General features: G+C 45.7%; 1 protein-coding gene across 6 annotated transcripts in view; it reads right to left on the reverse strand.

The window, feature by feature from the left end:
• pak4 (p21 protein (Cdc42/Rac)-activated kinase 4) overlaps nucleotides 1-16,739 on the reverse strand; it is a 156,155-nt gene that overhangs the window by 47,543 nt on the left and 91,873 nt on the right. For 4 of the 6 annotated variants that reach the window (XM_080218151.1, XM_080218150.1, XM_080218152.1 and 1 more), the window contains 2 exons: nucleotides 11,360-11,548; nucleotides 5,915-6,139 (listed from right to left, as the gene is read on the reverse strand). In XM_080218151.1, the coding sequence (XP_080074277.1) occupies nucleotides 5,915-6,118 (204 nt within the window). In that variant the 5' untranslated portion in view covers nucleotides 6,119-6,139; nucleotides 11,360-11,548. The remainder of the gene's footprint in view (nucleotides 1-5,914; nucleotides 6,140-11,359; nucleotides 11,549-16,739) is intronic. The other 2 variants (XM_080218154.1, XM_080218153.1) reach the window with 1 other exon arrangement.

Raw genomic sequence — 16,739 nt, forward strand, 5'->3', positions numbered from 1 at the left:
CAGGTTTATTTGGTAACACAAGCCACGAGCTTTCAGAACGCTGCAAATAAACCTGTTGGACTTTAACCTAGTGTTGTGAGACTTCTTACTGTGTTCCTCCCACACACCACAGATATGCAGGTTAAGTTGATTGGCCATGCTAAATTGCTCCTTACTGTCGGGGGATTGGAAGGGTAGATGTGTAGGGGCTATGGGGGTAGGGCCTGGGTAATATTGCAGTTGGTGCAGACTCGATGGGCCAAATGGCCTCCTTCTGCACTGTAGGGATTCTATGAAATGAAGATATGGTACACCTTTAGTAAAATACTAGGCTTCGCGAGAATTACAAATCTGGAAAGTTGAACTATTTCTGAACTGGATACCACAGAAGGCTTAGATCCCTCAACACACAAAGTAATATACGTTTCACATGAATACACACACTAGACTAACACCTGGAATGGGAAGGTTGTATGATGAGGAAGAATTAGAGCTGGAGTTTGGAATAATAGGAGGCAATTTGATTGAAACACTTGATTTGATTGATCCTGAGGGGATTTGACAGGGAGGATGCGGAGAGGATGTTTCCTCTTGTGGGAGAATCTAGAATTAGGGGTCACTGTTTAAAAATAAAGGGTCACTCATTTAAAATAGAGAGGAGGTAATTTTTTTTTCTTGCGCACAAATTTGGGGCTCTCTTACTCCAAAGGTGTGGAAACAGAGTCTGAATATTTTTAAGGCAGGGCTGAATAGATTCTTGATAAGCAAGGGGGTGAAAGATTATTTGACTTTTTGATTAGATTTATTGTCGCATGTATTAGGATACAGTGAGAAGCATTGTTTCTTGCGTGCTTTACAAACAAAGCACACTGTTCATAGACAAGGAAAGGAGAGAGTGCAGAATGTAGTGTTACAGTCACAGCTAGGGTGTAGAGAAAGATCAACTTAATGCAAGGTAGGTCCATTCAAAAGTCTGATGGCAACGGGGAAGAAGCTGTTCTAGAGTCATTTGCTGTGGGACCTCAGACTTTTGTATCATTTTCCCAACAGAAGGTGGTGGAAGAGAGAATGTCCAGGGTGTGTGGGATCCTTGATTATGCTGGCTGCTTTTCTGAGGCAGCGGGGAGTATAGACAGTCAATGGATGGGAGGCTGGTTTGTGTGATGGATTGGGCTACATTCACAACCTATTGCAGTTATCAGGGGCAAGTGGAATCACGGAGTTGAGGTCACAATCAGATCAACCAATCAGCCATGACCTTATGAAACAGCGGGGCAGGACTGAGGGGCCGAGTGGCCTCCTGCTTCTAATGTGTATGTCGCATTTCAAATTCACAACGTTAAGAGGGTCTTTGACAGAGTAGCTTCAGACATTCAAAAAGACCAACTTCATAGTTTCACTTGGACCTTCTTCTCGCTTGTAGGATAACCCTGTACGGTCACCCACATTTAAAAAGGGGACAATCAGCAGGACCCCAACTCAACAAAACCAATTTGTTAGTTGAGCCAGCAATTTTGTTTTTTTAGCCTATCACTTGATTTGGGAATTAAATTTAAGCAGTGAATGACAACTACTCCAGGGACAAATCTTGGGAAGCGTCACTGAATCTAAGTGCAGGAAAACTAGTATCACCATCGAGCAGTTGAAGTGATAATTGATAAAATATTTGTGTTTTTTTGCTCACCACATTGAAGTATCAAGGAGTTACGACAAAAGGTCAATGGCCTGAAACATTAACTCCGTCGCTTGCCACAGATGCTGCCTGAACTACTGACCAACATTTTCTGTTTATGCTTCTGATTTCCAGCATCTGCAATATTGCCAAACTGTATCCGAACAAAGTCTTGGACTCAGATTACAGTAGTATCCCGCAATAGGAGAGAGTGTGTACATTCTGCAGCAGGCAAACACAAACTAATGTGGCTCTCAGTAGTTTGGACACAATGGCAACCATCATTCATGCTTGAAACATGGCAAATCAGGCACCTGGCTGGTCAGAAATAGAATGATTTTCGTTGAGCTTCAGTGCTGAGACTCGGTATCTTTTGGCCAAGGCGTGGGTGATGACAAGGGTGGCACAGTGGTTAGCATGGCTGCCTCACCGCGCCAGGGATTCGGGTTCAATTCCCGCTTGGGTCACTGTCTGTGCAGAGTCTGCACGTTCTCCCAGTGTCTGTGTGCGTTTCCTCTGGGCGCTCCACCTTCCCCCCAAGATCGAAAGACGTGCTGGTTAGGTGCAATGGCCACGCTAAATTCTGTGTGTACCCAAATAGGCACTGGAGCGCGGCGACAGGGGATTTCACAATACCTTCATTGCCATGTTAATGTAAGCTGACTTGTGACTAATAAATAAACTTTAAAACAAACGTTTTAGTGCTCATAAGAACATAAGAACATAAGAAATAGGAGCAGGAGTAGGCCATCTAGCCCTTCGAGCCTGCCCCGCCATTCAATAAGATCATGGCTGATCTGTCGTGGCTCAGTTCCACTTTCCCGCCCTCTCCCCATAACCCTTAATCCCCTCTCTTATCAAAAACCCATCAACCCGCTTCTTAAAAATATTTAGCGAGGCAGCCTCCACCACTTCAACGGGCAGAGAATTCCAGAGATTCACCACCCTTTGAGTGAAGAAGTTCCTCCTCAACTCCGTTCTAAACCGCCTCCCCTTTATCTTGAGGCTGTGCCCCCTAGTCCTACTGTCTTTTTTGAGCGGGAAGAGTCTCTCCACCTCTATCCTATCCATCCCATTCATCATCTTATACGTCTCAATGAGATCTCCCCTCATTCTTCTAAACTCTAACGAGTACAAGCCTAGTTTATTCAGCCTCTCCTCATAGCTCAATCCCCTCAACTCCGGTATCAGCCTAGTAAACCTCCTCTGCACTCCCTCCAGGGCCAAAATATCCTTGCGCAGGTGCGGCGCCCAAAACTGCACACAGTACTCCAGCTGCGGCCTCACCAATGCCCTATACAGCTGCAGCAAGACCTCCCTACTTTTATATTCAATCCCCCTCGCTATGAAGGCCAGCATCCCATTCGCCTTCCTGACCACCTGCTGCACCTGCAAGCTGGGTTTTTGCGACTCATGCACAAGGACCCCGAGGTCCCTCTGCACCGTCGCCTGCTGCAGTTTTTCGCCACGTAAGTAATAGTCCTTCCTACCATTCTTCCTACCAAAGTGGACCACCTCGCACTTGCCAACATTAAATTCCATTTGCCATTTCCTGGCCCATTCGCCCAGCCTATCTAGATCCTTCTGCAGACTCTCCACACCCTCCGCACAATTTGCCGTTCCCCCAATCTTGGTGTCATCAGCAAATTTCGACACCCTGCACTCGGTTCCCTCCTCCAGATCATCTATATAAATGGTAAATAGCTGAGGCCCCAGCACCGACCCCTGGGGCACCCCACTAGTCACCATCCGCCAATCCGAATAGCACCCATTGACCCCCACTCTCTGCCTCCTATTTGACAACCAATCCTCTATCCACGCTAACACCCTACCCCCAACTCCATGTCCCCTGACCTTTTGCAATAACAGTTCAAGTAAATCAAGTAAATATGACGAAAAGGAACAGAGTGTCCAACCTTGAGATACATGAGATTTCCCCAAAGATCGGCAATATAATTTGGAGAATTTTAATACAAAGCTGCTAATTTGACCCTGGCAGCCTTAATCCTCAAGGAAACCTCCAGAACCAGAGGTCACAGTCTGAGGACAGAGGGTAGAATTTAGGACAGAGGTGAGGAGACATTTCTTCACCCAAAAAGTAGTGAGCCTGTGGAATTCATTACCAAAACATTGAACGTATTCAAGAGGCGGCTGGCTACAGCACTTGGAGCAAATGGGATCAAATGGTTATGGGGAGAAAGGAGGATGAGGCTATTGAGTTGGACGATCAGCCATGATCGTGATGAATGGTGGAGCAGGCTCAAAGGACCGAATGGCCTCCTCCTGCTCCTATCCTCTATGTTTCTACGAAACACCCAGATGTGTCAGTTTCATTAACTTCAGATCCGTACAACTTAACGGGAAAAAAAACAGATTTTACGAGCCGTTCCCCAGAGTTTTTAAAAGGAAGAAGTGGCTCTCATGGACTCCCCCACCCCCAAATAATTAGAACAACACTTTCTATATTTCTCTCTCCAATGATGTGTCTCAGTCGCTCGCGTTAATAATTGCCCCCAAATTGGAAATCCCAAATCTCAACGTTACACCACTCTGCTTACACACAAGTCAATATACTGATGCTCCTCACCCCCTCTCACCCAAAGCCAACTGGAACACCAACACCAATTACAGCACTTGACCCAGTCTGCATGGATGAGAGTTGCTAACTCAGCATGCATCAGGGAATCAAGTCAAGGATCTGCCACCACTCAATATTGTAGTGTTTACCCACAGCCACTGGGGAACCTCTGATGAATTGCTTTATTATCTTTAAAAAGTTCATAAAAATAATAGACTTCTTGGCAGTTGAAAGTTTTTTTTTGAAAAATAACAAAGCCATATGCTTCCAACACTAAAGGAAGCCATTCATCCCATTGTAGTTCTTCTAGCTTAGTTAAAACAATTGAAAAGTAAAAATCACACCAACTTGTGTATTTCCCTTATATTTCAGTTATTTATCCAATTTGTATTTACATGATAGTCTCTGTTTCACTCATTTCCCGTGGTAAAGTATTCTACACTCCAACAAACCACCATGCAAAGATATTTCTTCCAATGTCACCTGACAATTTTAAATTGACGACCCTTTATCAAAGAACAGAGCAGCATAGAAACAGGCCCTTCGGCCCACCAAGCCTGTGCTAACACATGATGCCTTTCTAAACTAAAGGCTCTTTGCCTCTACACAGTTCATATCCCTCCCTCTATTCTCTACCTAGCCATACATCAGCCAAGATGCCTCTTAAAATGTTGCTGATGTATCTCCAACCCCTCTGGCAATGCATTCCAGGCACTTACCATCCTCTGTGTAAAACAAATTGCCTCTCACATCTCTTAAACTTTCCACCTTAAATCTACGCCCCATAACAATTGATATTTCTACCCTGAGAGAAAGATTCTGACTATTCATGCCTCCCATAATTGAGAACGTCTATTAGGTTGCCCCGCAGCCTCCGACATTCAAATGAAAACAAACGACAAGAAATACGATTGAATCATAAAACCCTACAGTGCAGGAGGCGGCCATTTGTCCCATTGAACCTGCAGTGACCACAATCCCATCCCGCACCTATCCCCAAAACCCCATGCATTTACCCTAGCTAATCTCCCTGACAGGAAGGGGCAATTTAGCATGGCCAATCCACCTAACCCATATATCACTGGGCTGTGGAAGGAAACCCACACAGACATGGGGAGAAAGTGCAAACACCACAAAGACTGGCACCCAAGGCTGCAACTGAAACCAGGACCCTGGTGCTGTGGGGCAGCAGCGCTAACCACCGTGCTGCCCCACTGGTTATGTGCACCATTAAAAATCTCAGCATTAAAACCTCTTCTCAGATCCGGTATCTTGAAGTCTCTCCTCACTAGGTTTCCCACCCCTGGGTATCAGCCTGGTTGATGGGATAAATGGTTTATCCCATCTCAAACCCCAAGAGTGACACAGTGGGTTAGCACTGCTGCCTCACAGCGCCAGGGACCTGGGTTCGATTCCCGGCTTGGGTCACTGTCTGTGTGGAGTTTGCACATTCTCCCCGTGCCTGCGTGGGTTTCCTCCAGGTGCTCTGGTTTCCTCCCATAGTCTGAAAGACGTGCTGGTTAGGGTGGATTGGCCGTGCTAAACTCTCCCTCAGTGTACCCAAACTGAGTGCCAGAGTGTGGCGACGCGGGGATTTGCACAGTAACTTCATTGCAGTGTTAATGTAAATCTACTTGTGACTAATAAATAAACTTTAAACTCAGAGCTGCAAGTAATGATTGTACCTTCCGCGGGGCAAGCTGAATGGGTGTGATGTACGACGGGTCGACCAGTGGCTTAGGCCTCTTGGCGGTGTCTTCGAGGAGGCTTTCCCATTGCCTCGGCAGGCCAGTAAACTTCTGCTCTTGCTGATCGAAGCCGGTGTGAACGCGGTGCTCGAAGTTTGCAGGCGCCGAGATCTCCACCCGTTTCTTCTTCTTCCCGAACATTATTGAGATGAATGTCAAATCCTGCCAGTGTGGAGAGTAGCACTGTAAGTGGATACTCGAGAGCGAAGCAAAAAACAAAGCACCAAGGGCCTTCACAATTTAGAAACCCAAGTGCCTTCCCTTGCAAAATGTACGTAAATTAAAAAGTAATCAACAGTCATAAAATTCCCCATGAAAAGTAATTATGCATGAGCATATCACTGCACTCCAAAATGTAATCCATTGTGTGAAATGTTTGCAAAGATATTTCAGTGTGATTTATTACTTATTAATAATAGAGAATGCAGGCAGCGTTTGTGATCTTTCACTGGCTATACTCTGTGCCAGAATAATGAGGCCGTTACATTATACAAATCCAGATTATTATTTTTTTTATATACAGTCTCCCCGTGGACTGCTAGGATACTCTGCCCAAGTGCCAAGTTGTCACGTTGGAACCTGGCCAACAAATGTTGAGCGCAGGCGGATACTGTTCTCACCCGATGTGCGCATGTACACAATTCAAGGAGGCACCACTGGATTAACAGCTGGAAGTTTGGCAGTCTTTTGTTTATTCATTCATGGGTTGCGAGCACGGCTGACAAGGGTAACATTTACTTCCCATCCCTATAACTGCCCTCAAGAATCCAGTGGTAAGATGCTTTCTTGAGCCATTGCCGTCTACGTGGCGTTGGAATACTGTTAGCGAGGGAGTTTCCAGACTTTTGACCCACCGATCCCAACCCTCGCCAACTATTCTGCAGTCCAGGAGTGCTGAGGCTAGCTAAGTCATTGTATAAAAACAAAGTTTTGCTTGAATAGCACTGTCATAGAAACTTAAAATTGCAGCATAACAACCAGCAGAACTGCTTCAACCACAAACTCACTGAGCTGGGTACAAAGCTTCAGAGCAAAAAAGCAGTCTGGTGTCTCAAGTCTGGAGAAGCAGCAAATCATAGAATCCCTACAGTGCAGAAGGAGGCCATTCTGCCCATCGAGTCCGCATTGACCATAATCCCATCCAGGCCCTATCCCTATAACCCCACGTATTTACCTTACCAAGTGGCACGGTGGTTAGCACTGCTGCCTCACAGTGCCAGCGAACCAGGTTCAATTCTTGACCTTGGGTGGCTGTCTGCTTGGAATGTGCAAGTTCTCCCCATGTCTGCGTGGCTTTCCTCCCACACTCCAAAGATATGCGGGTTAGGTCGATTGGCCATGCTAAATTGTCCCCTTTGTCAGGGGCGTTAGTAGGGTAAACATGTGGGGTTTGCAGGGATAGGGCCTGGTTGGGATTGTTGTCAGTGCAGGCTCAAGGGGCCAAATGGCCTCCTTCTGCACTGTAGGGATTCAGTGATTCTATAAAGTACTGACTGGTGTAAAGTTGAACTATGCAAAACCAAAGTTTGTGTCTCCAACCCCCCATTCTACGCTGGGGTAGCTGATCACTAAAACTGGTCACAGCACCTTGGCTGAGGCGAGAGAAAGAAAAATCGGCCAAACTTTTAACTCTCGTTCACTATGCAGAGGGCCCTGTGGGAGAATGGCACAAGCTATATGTGTTAACCAAGAGCAGGGTTAGAGTCGTGTGCAATTCAAGTCTACACTGTCCAAACAGAGCTGGGAAAGCGCTGGGAGGCCAGCAGATACCAGAGATTACACAGCCCCAACATGAGTCAGCGCCAGAGATAGAGAAAACACAGAAAATAGCAAAGAGAAAAAGCAGTACACTTCAGAACTCTGCTACCCAGAGAACAGATACCTAAAATTTGAGGAGTTATTACTGTAACACTGGTCAGACCCCATTTGGAATACTGTGAGCAGTTTTGGGCCCCAGATCCAAGGATGGATGTGCTGGCCTTGGAAAGGGTCCAGAGGAGGTTTACAAGAATGATCCGTGGAATGAAGAGCTTGTCCTATGAGGAATGGTTGAGGACTCTGGGTCTGTACTCGTTGGAGTTTAGAAAGATGTGGGGGGGGATCTTATTGAAACTTACAGGATACTGCGAGGCCTGGATAGAGTGAATGTGGAGAGGATGTTTCCACCAGTCGGGAAAACTAGAACCAGAGGGGGCAACCTCAGGCTAAAGGGACAATCGTTTAAAACAGAGATGAGGAGGAATTTCTTCAGCCAGAGAGTGGGGAATCTGTGGAACCCTTTGCTGCAGAAGGCTGTGGAGGCCGGGTCATTGAGTGTCTTTAAGACAGAAATAGATAGGTTCTTGATTAATAAGGGGATCAGGGGTTATGGGGAAAGGCAGGAGAATGGAGATGAAGAATATTTTACCCATGATTGAATGGCAGAGCAGACTCGATGGGCCAAGTGGCCTAATTCTGCTCCTATGTCTCATCATCTAACTCGGGGACATGCAAAGTAGGGCCAGTGAACCATTCCTACCCATTAGTCCAGGCCAACCTGTTACATTCATGCTTATATTTCTTACTAAATGATGAGTTTAAATTTCATTGACCAGGGCTGTCCTTTCTGCCGTTATCTTGGCATTGCCACAAGGTTAGATAGTGTAAAGTTTATTTATTAGAGTCACAAGTCAGCTTACATTAACACTGCAATGAAATTACTGCGAAAATCCCCTAGTCGCCATATTCCACCGCCTGTTCAGGTAATACTGAGGGAGAATTTAGCATAGCCAACAAGACAATAAGACCATCCTCTGGACACTTTCAAAAGCCAGCACATCCTTCCTTAGATATGGAGTCAAAACTTCTCATAATACTCCAAATGGACTATTAAATAGTCTCAGTGTCTCAATGCAGCTAACCAGCACATCTTTCAGACAGTGGGAGGAAAGCGGAGCACCCGGAGGAAACCCACAGACACGGCAAGAACATGCAGACTCCACACAGACAGTGACCCAAGCCGGGAACCAAACCTGGGTCCCTGGCACTGTGAAGCAGCAGTGCCAACCACTGTGCCACTGTCCTTCATTTGACATAAATACAACTTAAGTTTTATATGTTTAAACAGTGCATGAGGCACGTTAGGTGTGTGCCTAAGTGCCCCATAAAAGTGAAATGCTCGGGAACTCTAACTGTACTCCCGGTCTGTAGAAATACATCATAATATCAATGCTCCCACCCTATGGGAAGTTTTCAGTTAGAATGAAGGAATTACAATAACTATACTATATAATTTATGCACAAGGAAAATATTGAAACTGATTAGTTAGATGTTCTCATTTGGTTGCACATTTATTATTGAATTGGAAAGCTGTGGATTCAATGCCTCATTCATATTCAGAGCATATCGCGCACATTTAATGCGATAAAACATCAAACAAAATTTAATATTGGGCCACCTAAGGGAGATATTAGGATGGATGACCAAAAGCTTGGTCAAAGAAATTGGCTTAAAGCAGCATCTTAAAGGATTAGGGAGCTTTTTAATTTTTTTTAAAGTTTTTTTTTGTATTATCATCACAAGTAGGCTTACATTAACACTGAGATGGAGTTATTGTGGAAAATTCCCTAGGCGCCACACTCCGCTGCCTGTTCGGATACACTGAGGGAGGATTTAGCACGGCCAATGCACCCTAACCAGCACATCTTCCAGACCATGGGAAGAAACCAGAGCACCTGGAGGAAACCCACACAGACACGGGGAGAATGTGCAAACTCCGCACAGACAGTGACCCCGAGGCCAGAATTGAACCTGGGTCCCTGGCGCTGTGACACAACAGCGCTAACCCTCTTAGGGTTAGAGATGGGATAAACCGTTTACTCATCAACCAGGCTGATACCTAGGGTGGGAAACCTATAAAAAGGGGAGACTTCAAGATGTTGGGTTTGAGAAGGTTTACGTTAAGATTTTTAATGGTGCAAATAGCCAAAGGGATGGCACGGTGGCAGTGGTCAGCACTGCCACCTCACAGCACCAGGGACCCGGGTTCAATTCCAGTGTGTGTGGAGTTTGCACTTTCTCCCTGTGTCTGCGTGGGTTTCCTCCAGGTGCTTCTGTTTCATCCCACTGTCTGAAGGAAATGCTGGTTAGGTGGACTGGCCATGCTAAATTGCCCCTTAGTGTCGGGGGACTAGCTAGGGTAAATGCATATTATGGGGATAGGACTTGGGTGGGATTGCGACCGATGCAGAATTGATGGACCAAATGGCCTCCTTCTGCACCATAGGATTTTATGATTCAATCATATTTCATTCCACCTAACCAGCACCTTTCAGACTGTGGGAGGAAACCGGAGCACCTGGAGGAAACCCACACAGACACGGGGAGAACGTGTAGACTCCACACAGACAGTGACCTGAGGCCGGAATCGAACCGGGGTCCCTGATGCTGTGAGGCAGCAGTGTGCCATGTGCCAGCCCCGACTGTGCGGATGTTGGGCGAGGACTGCCTTCACTATTGAACAGCCTGCGATGAACCTTGGGGTGGGGAGGGGAGGGGAGGGGGGACATGCCACAAGCTTTGCAATAGAGGGCAAAAGAGTTCTTTAATTAAAAAAATGGACAGCTGTGTTCCTCTACACCACCTCCCTATTAAACAGTCTCAATTATAAAATTATGAGGACCTCTCAGCCTTAATTATTGTGTCACCGGCAGCTCTGGTGGTGAGAAAAGGCACCGCATTGTCCCTAATTCCCAGCACTTGTTTTAACATTTGCAACTGGGGAGCCAGGAAGAGAAACCTTATTAACTTGCAATAGGACGCGCTTTGCTGAAGCCAAGAGAGAAGAAAAAATATCGCAAAGTGGTGGTGTGGTTTGAATACACATTAACACAAAACAATCCGACAGAGGAAAGAAGCTCGTTAGAATTCAGATAGCCAGGCACAGAAGGAAAGAACGCTGGAGCCTAGCATTTATCCACTTGCAAGCTTTTATTTGCAGAGACACACACACACACACACACATTACATATTGTGCACCTCCAGCCTCGGTCTCCTCCTGTACCTCAGAGTACAGGCGAGAGGCCAATTAATTGCCCACCACCTGAATAGAATTAACACCCAATTAACAAAGCTTGCCTGTATTTTGGAAGGCTAACAATACCTGGTTTTAAAAGGAGGAACGCACTAGATTGCAGAATTCTTAAACATTAATTTAAAGCTCTATCCCAGGAGGCTGGGCTTTTACAGATTGTGACAATACCTGAACGTTTCAGGGTTTTGAGGGACCGTTTGGTGAGCGATGCCAATCCCACCTGATATCACAATTCTTATTTTTAAAATCTAGCAAAACAAGTCAAAACAGACAGGGGTGGGGGGGGGGGGTTTGTGGGAAAGAGAATTACCTTCTTTTAAAAGGAAAGGCTCCCTCTTGCAGTTCCAGTGAGTGAAAACGCTGCAACATAAGAGTGAAAGCAGCAGCGATGATGCCTTCCGGAGCAGTGCTCTGAATCAAGCCTTTATTGTGGCCTGGAAACTAGTTGGAAACAGTTGGCCCTGTCCACTGTGCCTCTGAAGTGAGCCCACATTCTGTCCTGGAAGAAAGAGTCGAGGCACAATATGGTATCAGGAAGAATATGTTGTTCTGCGCACAATCACGCACAAAAAAAAAGAGGCTGCACTCTGAACGGAGCAGAGCTGAACAATAGGGTCAGATTAACGAGCTGCTCTGTAGCAGGAAAGTTAACCATCATGGTTTAGTCAGCACATAGCAATGCAATCAGTATTTCAAAGCACACTGTGCTTCTTGAACTGGCATTGATGGAGGAGACAGATTCACAATCAAAGGATTAGCCTCCTCGGCAGATGAGTGGGTGGAATATTTTGTTTGCCTTTGACCAGCAGAACCCATTAAAAAAAAATGAATGAGTAGAAATAACAGATATACACTGTTCTCATTAAAGTCATTTACATGAATCAAGCATTCAGTGCGTCATCTACTATATTCAGTGCCTGATGCACAGAGGCGGCAGTGGTTAGCACGGCTGCCTCGCAGCGCCAGAGACCCAAGTTCAATTCCCAGCTTGGGTCACTGTCTGTGTGGAGTTTGCACATTCTCCCTGTGTCTGCATGGGTTTTCTCCCACAGCCTAAAAGGCATGCTGGTTAGGGTGCATTGGCCGTGCTAAATTCTCCCTCAGTGTACCCGAACAGGCACCGGAGTGTGGTGACTAGGGGATTTTCACAGTAACTTAATTGCAGTGTTAATGTGAGCCTACTTGTGACACTAATAAATAAACTTTCTTCAACTCTTCCATCACATGCTAAGACTTAGCTTTTTACAAACAAGATAGTGATGGCAACTGTTCAAGAAAATTAGTTCTGTTAATCTCAACAGGGTTGAATAGTCGATCATGATTTCAATCTCAGTAACCTGGCTGGTTTGAGATTCCATTGTTATCTTATTGTTTGGAGTTTGCACAACAATCAATGGAGGGAGTTCAAAGAATCATAGAACCCCTACAGTGCAGGAGGTGGGCTTTCAGCCCATCTAGTCTGTACTGACAATAATCCTACCTAGGCCCAATTCCTTGTAACCCCACGTCATCGCCTGACACTAACGGACAATCCCAGTCAGGCCTGCTCTCCGTAACGCCAAGTATACACCATACTAACCCCTCTAACCTGCACATCTTTGCACACTAAGGGGCAATTTAGCATGGCCAATCCCCCTAACCTGCACACATCTTTGGACTGTGGGAGGAAATCAGAGCACCCAGAGGAAACCCACACAGACCCAGGGAGAATATGCAGACTCAACGCAGTGGCCCGGGGCCAGAGGCCAGAATCAAACCCAAGTCCCTGGTCCTGTGAGGCAGCAGTGCTAACCACCATGCTGCCCAATGATTCTATAATACAGGTGCATGGGCACCAAGATAGGTCTTAGAATCCCTACAGTGCAGAAGGCGGCCATTCGGCCCATCGAGCCTGCACCAACAACAAACCCATTCAGGCCCTATTCCCGTAACCCCACATATTTAACCTGTTAGTCCCCCTGGCACTAAGGGGCAATTTAGCACAGCCAATCCCCCTAACCTGCACATCTTTGGAGTGTGGGAAGAAACCGGAGCACCCAGAGAAAATCCACACAGACATGGGGAAAATTTGTAAACTCCACACAGTCACCCAAGGCCGGAATTGAACCTGGAACCCTGGCGCTGAGAGACAGCAGTGCTAACCACTGTGCCACCCTACACTTGCACAACACTTCACTTCCAAGTCAGCCTGGACTTGCATTACAGCCTTTCAGTCAGGGTGCCATGCAAAAACCACTCAATGCAATGACTGTTGTATAAAATTAACAATTATTAAAAGGTTAAAAATGAGGAGAATTCTCTCCATATGGAGTGTTGCTCAGGCATGGAATTTTATAATCAGAAACAGCAGTGGAAACAGAATGCAATACATCTTTCAAAAGGGAGAACAGACAAGTATTCAAAATAAATATTTTAAAAGGGTATGTGGAAAGAGTCGGGGGCTGCGGGTAAATGGCTTCTGAGGGCTACGATGGAAAGGTGACATTTTTCAGAGCTGTAATATACAACCATCTCAAACACAGCCCCAAAATGTCATTTATTTGTGAAAATTAGAAGTTACTCGAATTAATATCCATAGAATCCCTACAGTGCAGAAGGAGGCTATTCAGCCCATCGAGTCTGCACCAAATTTACCCAGATTTACACCCCTCCCTCATCCCAAAACCCTGCACATTTAGCATGGCCAATCCAGCTAACCTGCACGCCTTTGGACATCAAGGCTGCAATTTTTCTGTCCCACCTGGCACAGGAATCGGACTGGGTGAGGGGCAGAGCATGGTCCGTTGACCTCAGGCGAGATTTTATGGGTTTGGGATGAGTGAGGCAGTAAAACCCTGTGCCCAAAGGGCAATTTATCAAGGCTAATTCACCTAACCTACACATCTTTAGACTTTTATCATGCAGACTTTCAACAGATGTGTGCAGAGCTCCCAGTGGCAATGTGTTTATTAATAATCGATGTTCACGTACTGTTGAGTTACAGCTCCTAAACAATGGCTGAACCCTCCCCTCCAGTGAGGAATAAGAATGACCACTTTGCTCTGCCTCCAACTCCCCCCAATAAAACCGAACTCAGGAATCCTCCAGTTCCAAGCTGTAATTTTAACTAGCTGTCATTAATTACAACACCCAAGCTTCAGTCTGTGGTCTGTGCAGAGTTAACCAGGCCTAAGCCATCCTCACCGGTCTGTGCCCCCTTGAGCTTAAGGGGCAACCAGAGTTCTTGCTCTCGGTCACTACCAAACAGTCCCTGCACGTGCACAGCTGCTGGCAAGTGTTCAGTTGTGACACCCACAGTGGTCAACTAGCACAAGTCACGTAATCCCAAACTCTCGGATCACCAGACAAGCGAAAAGGGCAAATAGAAATCAAAGTTTCATGCCTGATTGTTAAAGACATACAAATTAAAGGAGGAGACCATTCGGCCCTCCAAGTCTGTCGCCATTCTATAAGATCATGGCTGATCTGATCATTACTACATTCCTGCCTACCCCGCGATGACCTTTCACCCACTTATTAATCAAGCTCTGCCTCAAAAAATATTCAAAGGTTCTGCTTTTGAGGAAGAGCGTTCCAAAGACCCAACCCTCAAGAGAAAATAAACTTGTTTTAAATGGGCGACCCCTTATTTTTAAACAGTGACCCCTAGTTCTAGATCCTTTCACAAGAGGAAACGCCCTCTCCACACCCACCCTGTCAAATCTCCTCGGGATCTTAAAGGCTTAAATCAAGTGGCTTCTTATTCTTCTAAACTCCAGTTAATACAAGCCTAACCTCTCCAACCTTTCGTCATAAGATAACCGGCTCATTCCCAGTATTAGGCTAGTAAACCTGCTCTGAATTGCTTTAACACATTTACATTGTTCTTGAAGTAAAGGGATCAATACTGTATGCAATAAGTTTAATGTTTATTCATTAGTGTCACAAGTAGGCTTACATTAACACTGCAATAAAGTTACTATAAAAATCCCCTACTCGCCCCACACTCCAGCACCTGTTCGGATTCACCGAGGGAGAACTTAGCACGGCCAATGCACCCTAACCAGGGCGTCTTTCAGACTGTGGGAGGAAACTGGAGCATTCAGAGGAAACCCATGCAGACACGGGGAGAACGTGCAGATTCCTTGCAGTGACCCAAGTCAGGAATCGAACCCAGGTCCTTGGCGCTGTGAGGCAGCATTGCTAACACTACACCACCCCAAAACTCCAGACAATGGTCTCTCCAGTGCCCTGTACAACTGAAGCCCAACCTCTCTACTTGTGTAATGAATTCCCCTCACAATGAACAATAACATTGTTAGCTTGCCCGATTACTTGCTGCACCTGCTTACTAGTCTTTTGTAATTCATTCACAAGGGCACCCAAGTGCCTCTGAATCTCAAGAGTTCTGCAATCTCTCACCATTTAGATAAGAAGTTTCTCTGTCATTCCTCCTGCTAAAATGGACCATTTCACATTTTTCCACATCCAACTCCACTCACCAGATCTTTGCCCAGTCACTTAACCCATGTCCCTTTGTAGTCTCCATATAGGTCCCCTTCACAACATATTTACCTACCCTTGTGTCATCAGCAATTTTCACAGCCTTATCTTTGGCTCTCTTCATCCAAATCATTTATATAAGTTGTGGAAATTGGCAGACACAACACTGATTCCTGTGGAACACCACTCATTACATTCTGCCAACCAGAAAAAGACACCTCTACCCTCTGTTTCCTGTAGACTAGCCAATCTTCAAACCATATTACCCTGTACACTATGCGCTTTTATTTTCTACAATAATGTATGGATGTGGCATCTTATCCAATGCCTTCTGGAACTTTAAGTCCACCAGTATTGGGCAAGCCTAGTGGTATTATCACTAGACTATTAATCCAGAAACTCAGCTAAACGTTCTGGGGACCCTGGTTCAAATCCCGCCACTGTAGATAACGTAATTTGAATTCCAGATAATTTTTATTGAATTAAGAGTCTACTAATGACCATGAAACCATTGTCGGAAAAACCCATCTGGTTCACTAATATCCTTGAGGGAAGGAAATCTGCTGTCCTTACCCGGTCTGGCCTACATGTGATTCCAGAGCCACAGTAATGTGGTTGACTCTCAGCTGCCCTCCAAGGGCAACTAGGGATGGGCAATAAACGCTGGCCAACAATACCCATGAAAAATCAAGTTCCCCTTCATCCACAGTGTATGTGAATCCTTCAAAAAACTCCCAACAAATTACTTGAACATGATTTCCCTGCCACAAAACCACTGCCAGATTGCCTTGAGTTTTTCTAAATGCCCTGCTAGGACATCTTTAAATAACAGCTTCTAACATTTTCCCTATCGAATAAGTTCAAAAAACAAGTGTGCAAATGGAATTGGGTATGATGCCTGCCACAGTTGAATATCCATGCTGAAAATGGAGGAAACGGCTCAGGTGAGGTACCAGAGGATTCAGATTTCCTTAATAGAGAAACAAATGCTGGAAATACTCAGCAGGGTCAGGGGAGAGAAACAGAGTAATTGGTTGGATTTTCCAGTCCCGCTGCAGCAGATGGAGATTTGGCTGAGCGCCAAATTCACCATCCACGCTGGCAGCGGCACAAACAGCTGGCGAATTCCGGCCAATGTTTCAGGCCGAGATGAAATCCCGTCTGCAGAATCCTTTTGATGAAAGGTCATCTCGACCTGAAACATCAAC

Source organism: Carcharhinus amblyrhynchos, unplaced genomic scaffold, assembly GCF_965287045.1.
Source record: "Carcharhinus amblyrhynchos unplaced genomic scaffold, sCarAmb.v2.hapA scaffold_37, whole genome shotgun sequence".
NCBI classification, from domain to species: domain Eukaryota; kingdom Metazoa; phylum Chordata; class Chondrichthyes; order Carcharhiniformes; family Carcharhinidae; genus Carcharhinus; species Carcharhinus amblyrhynchos.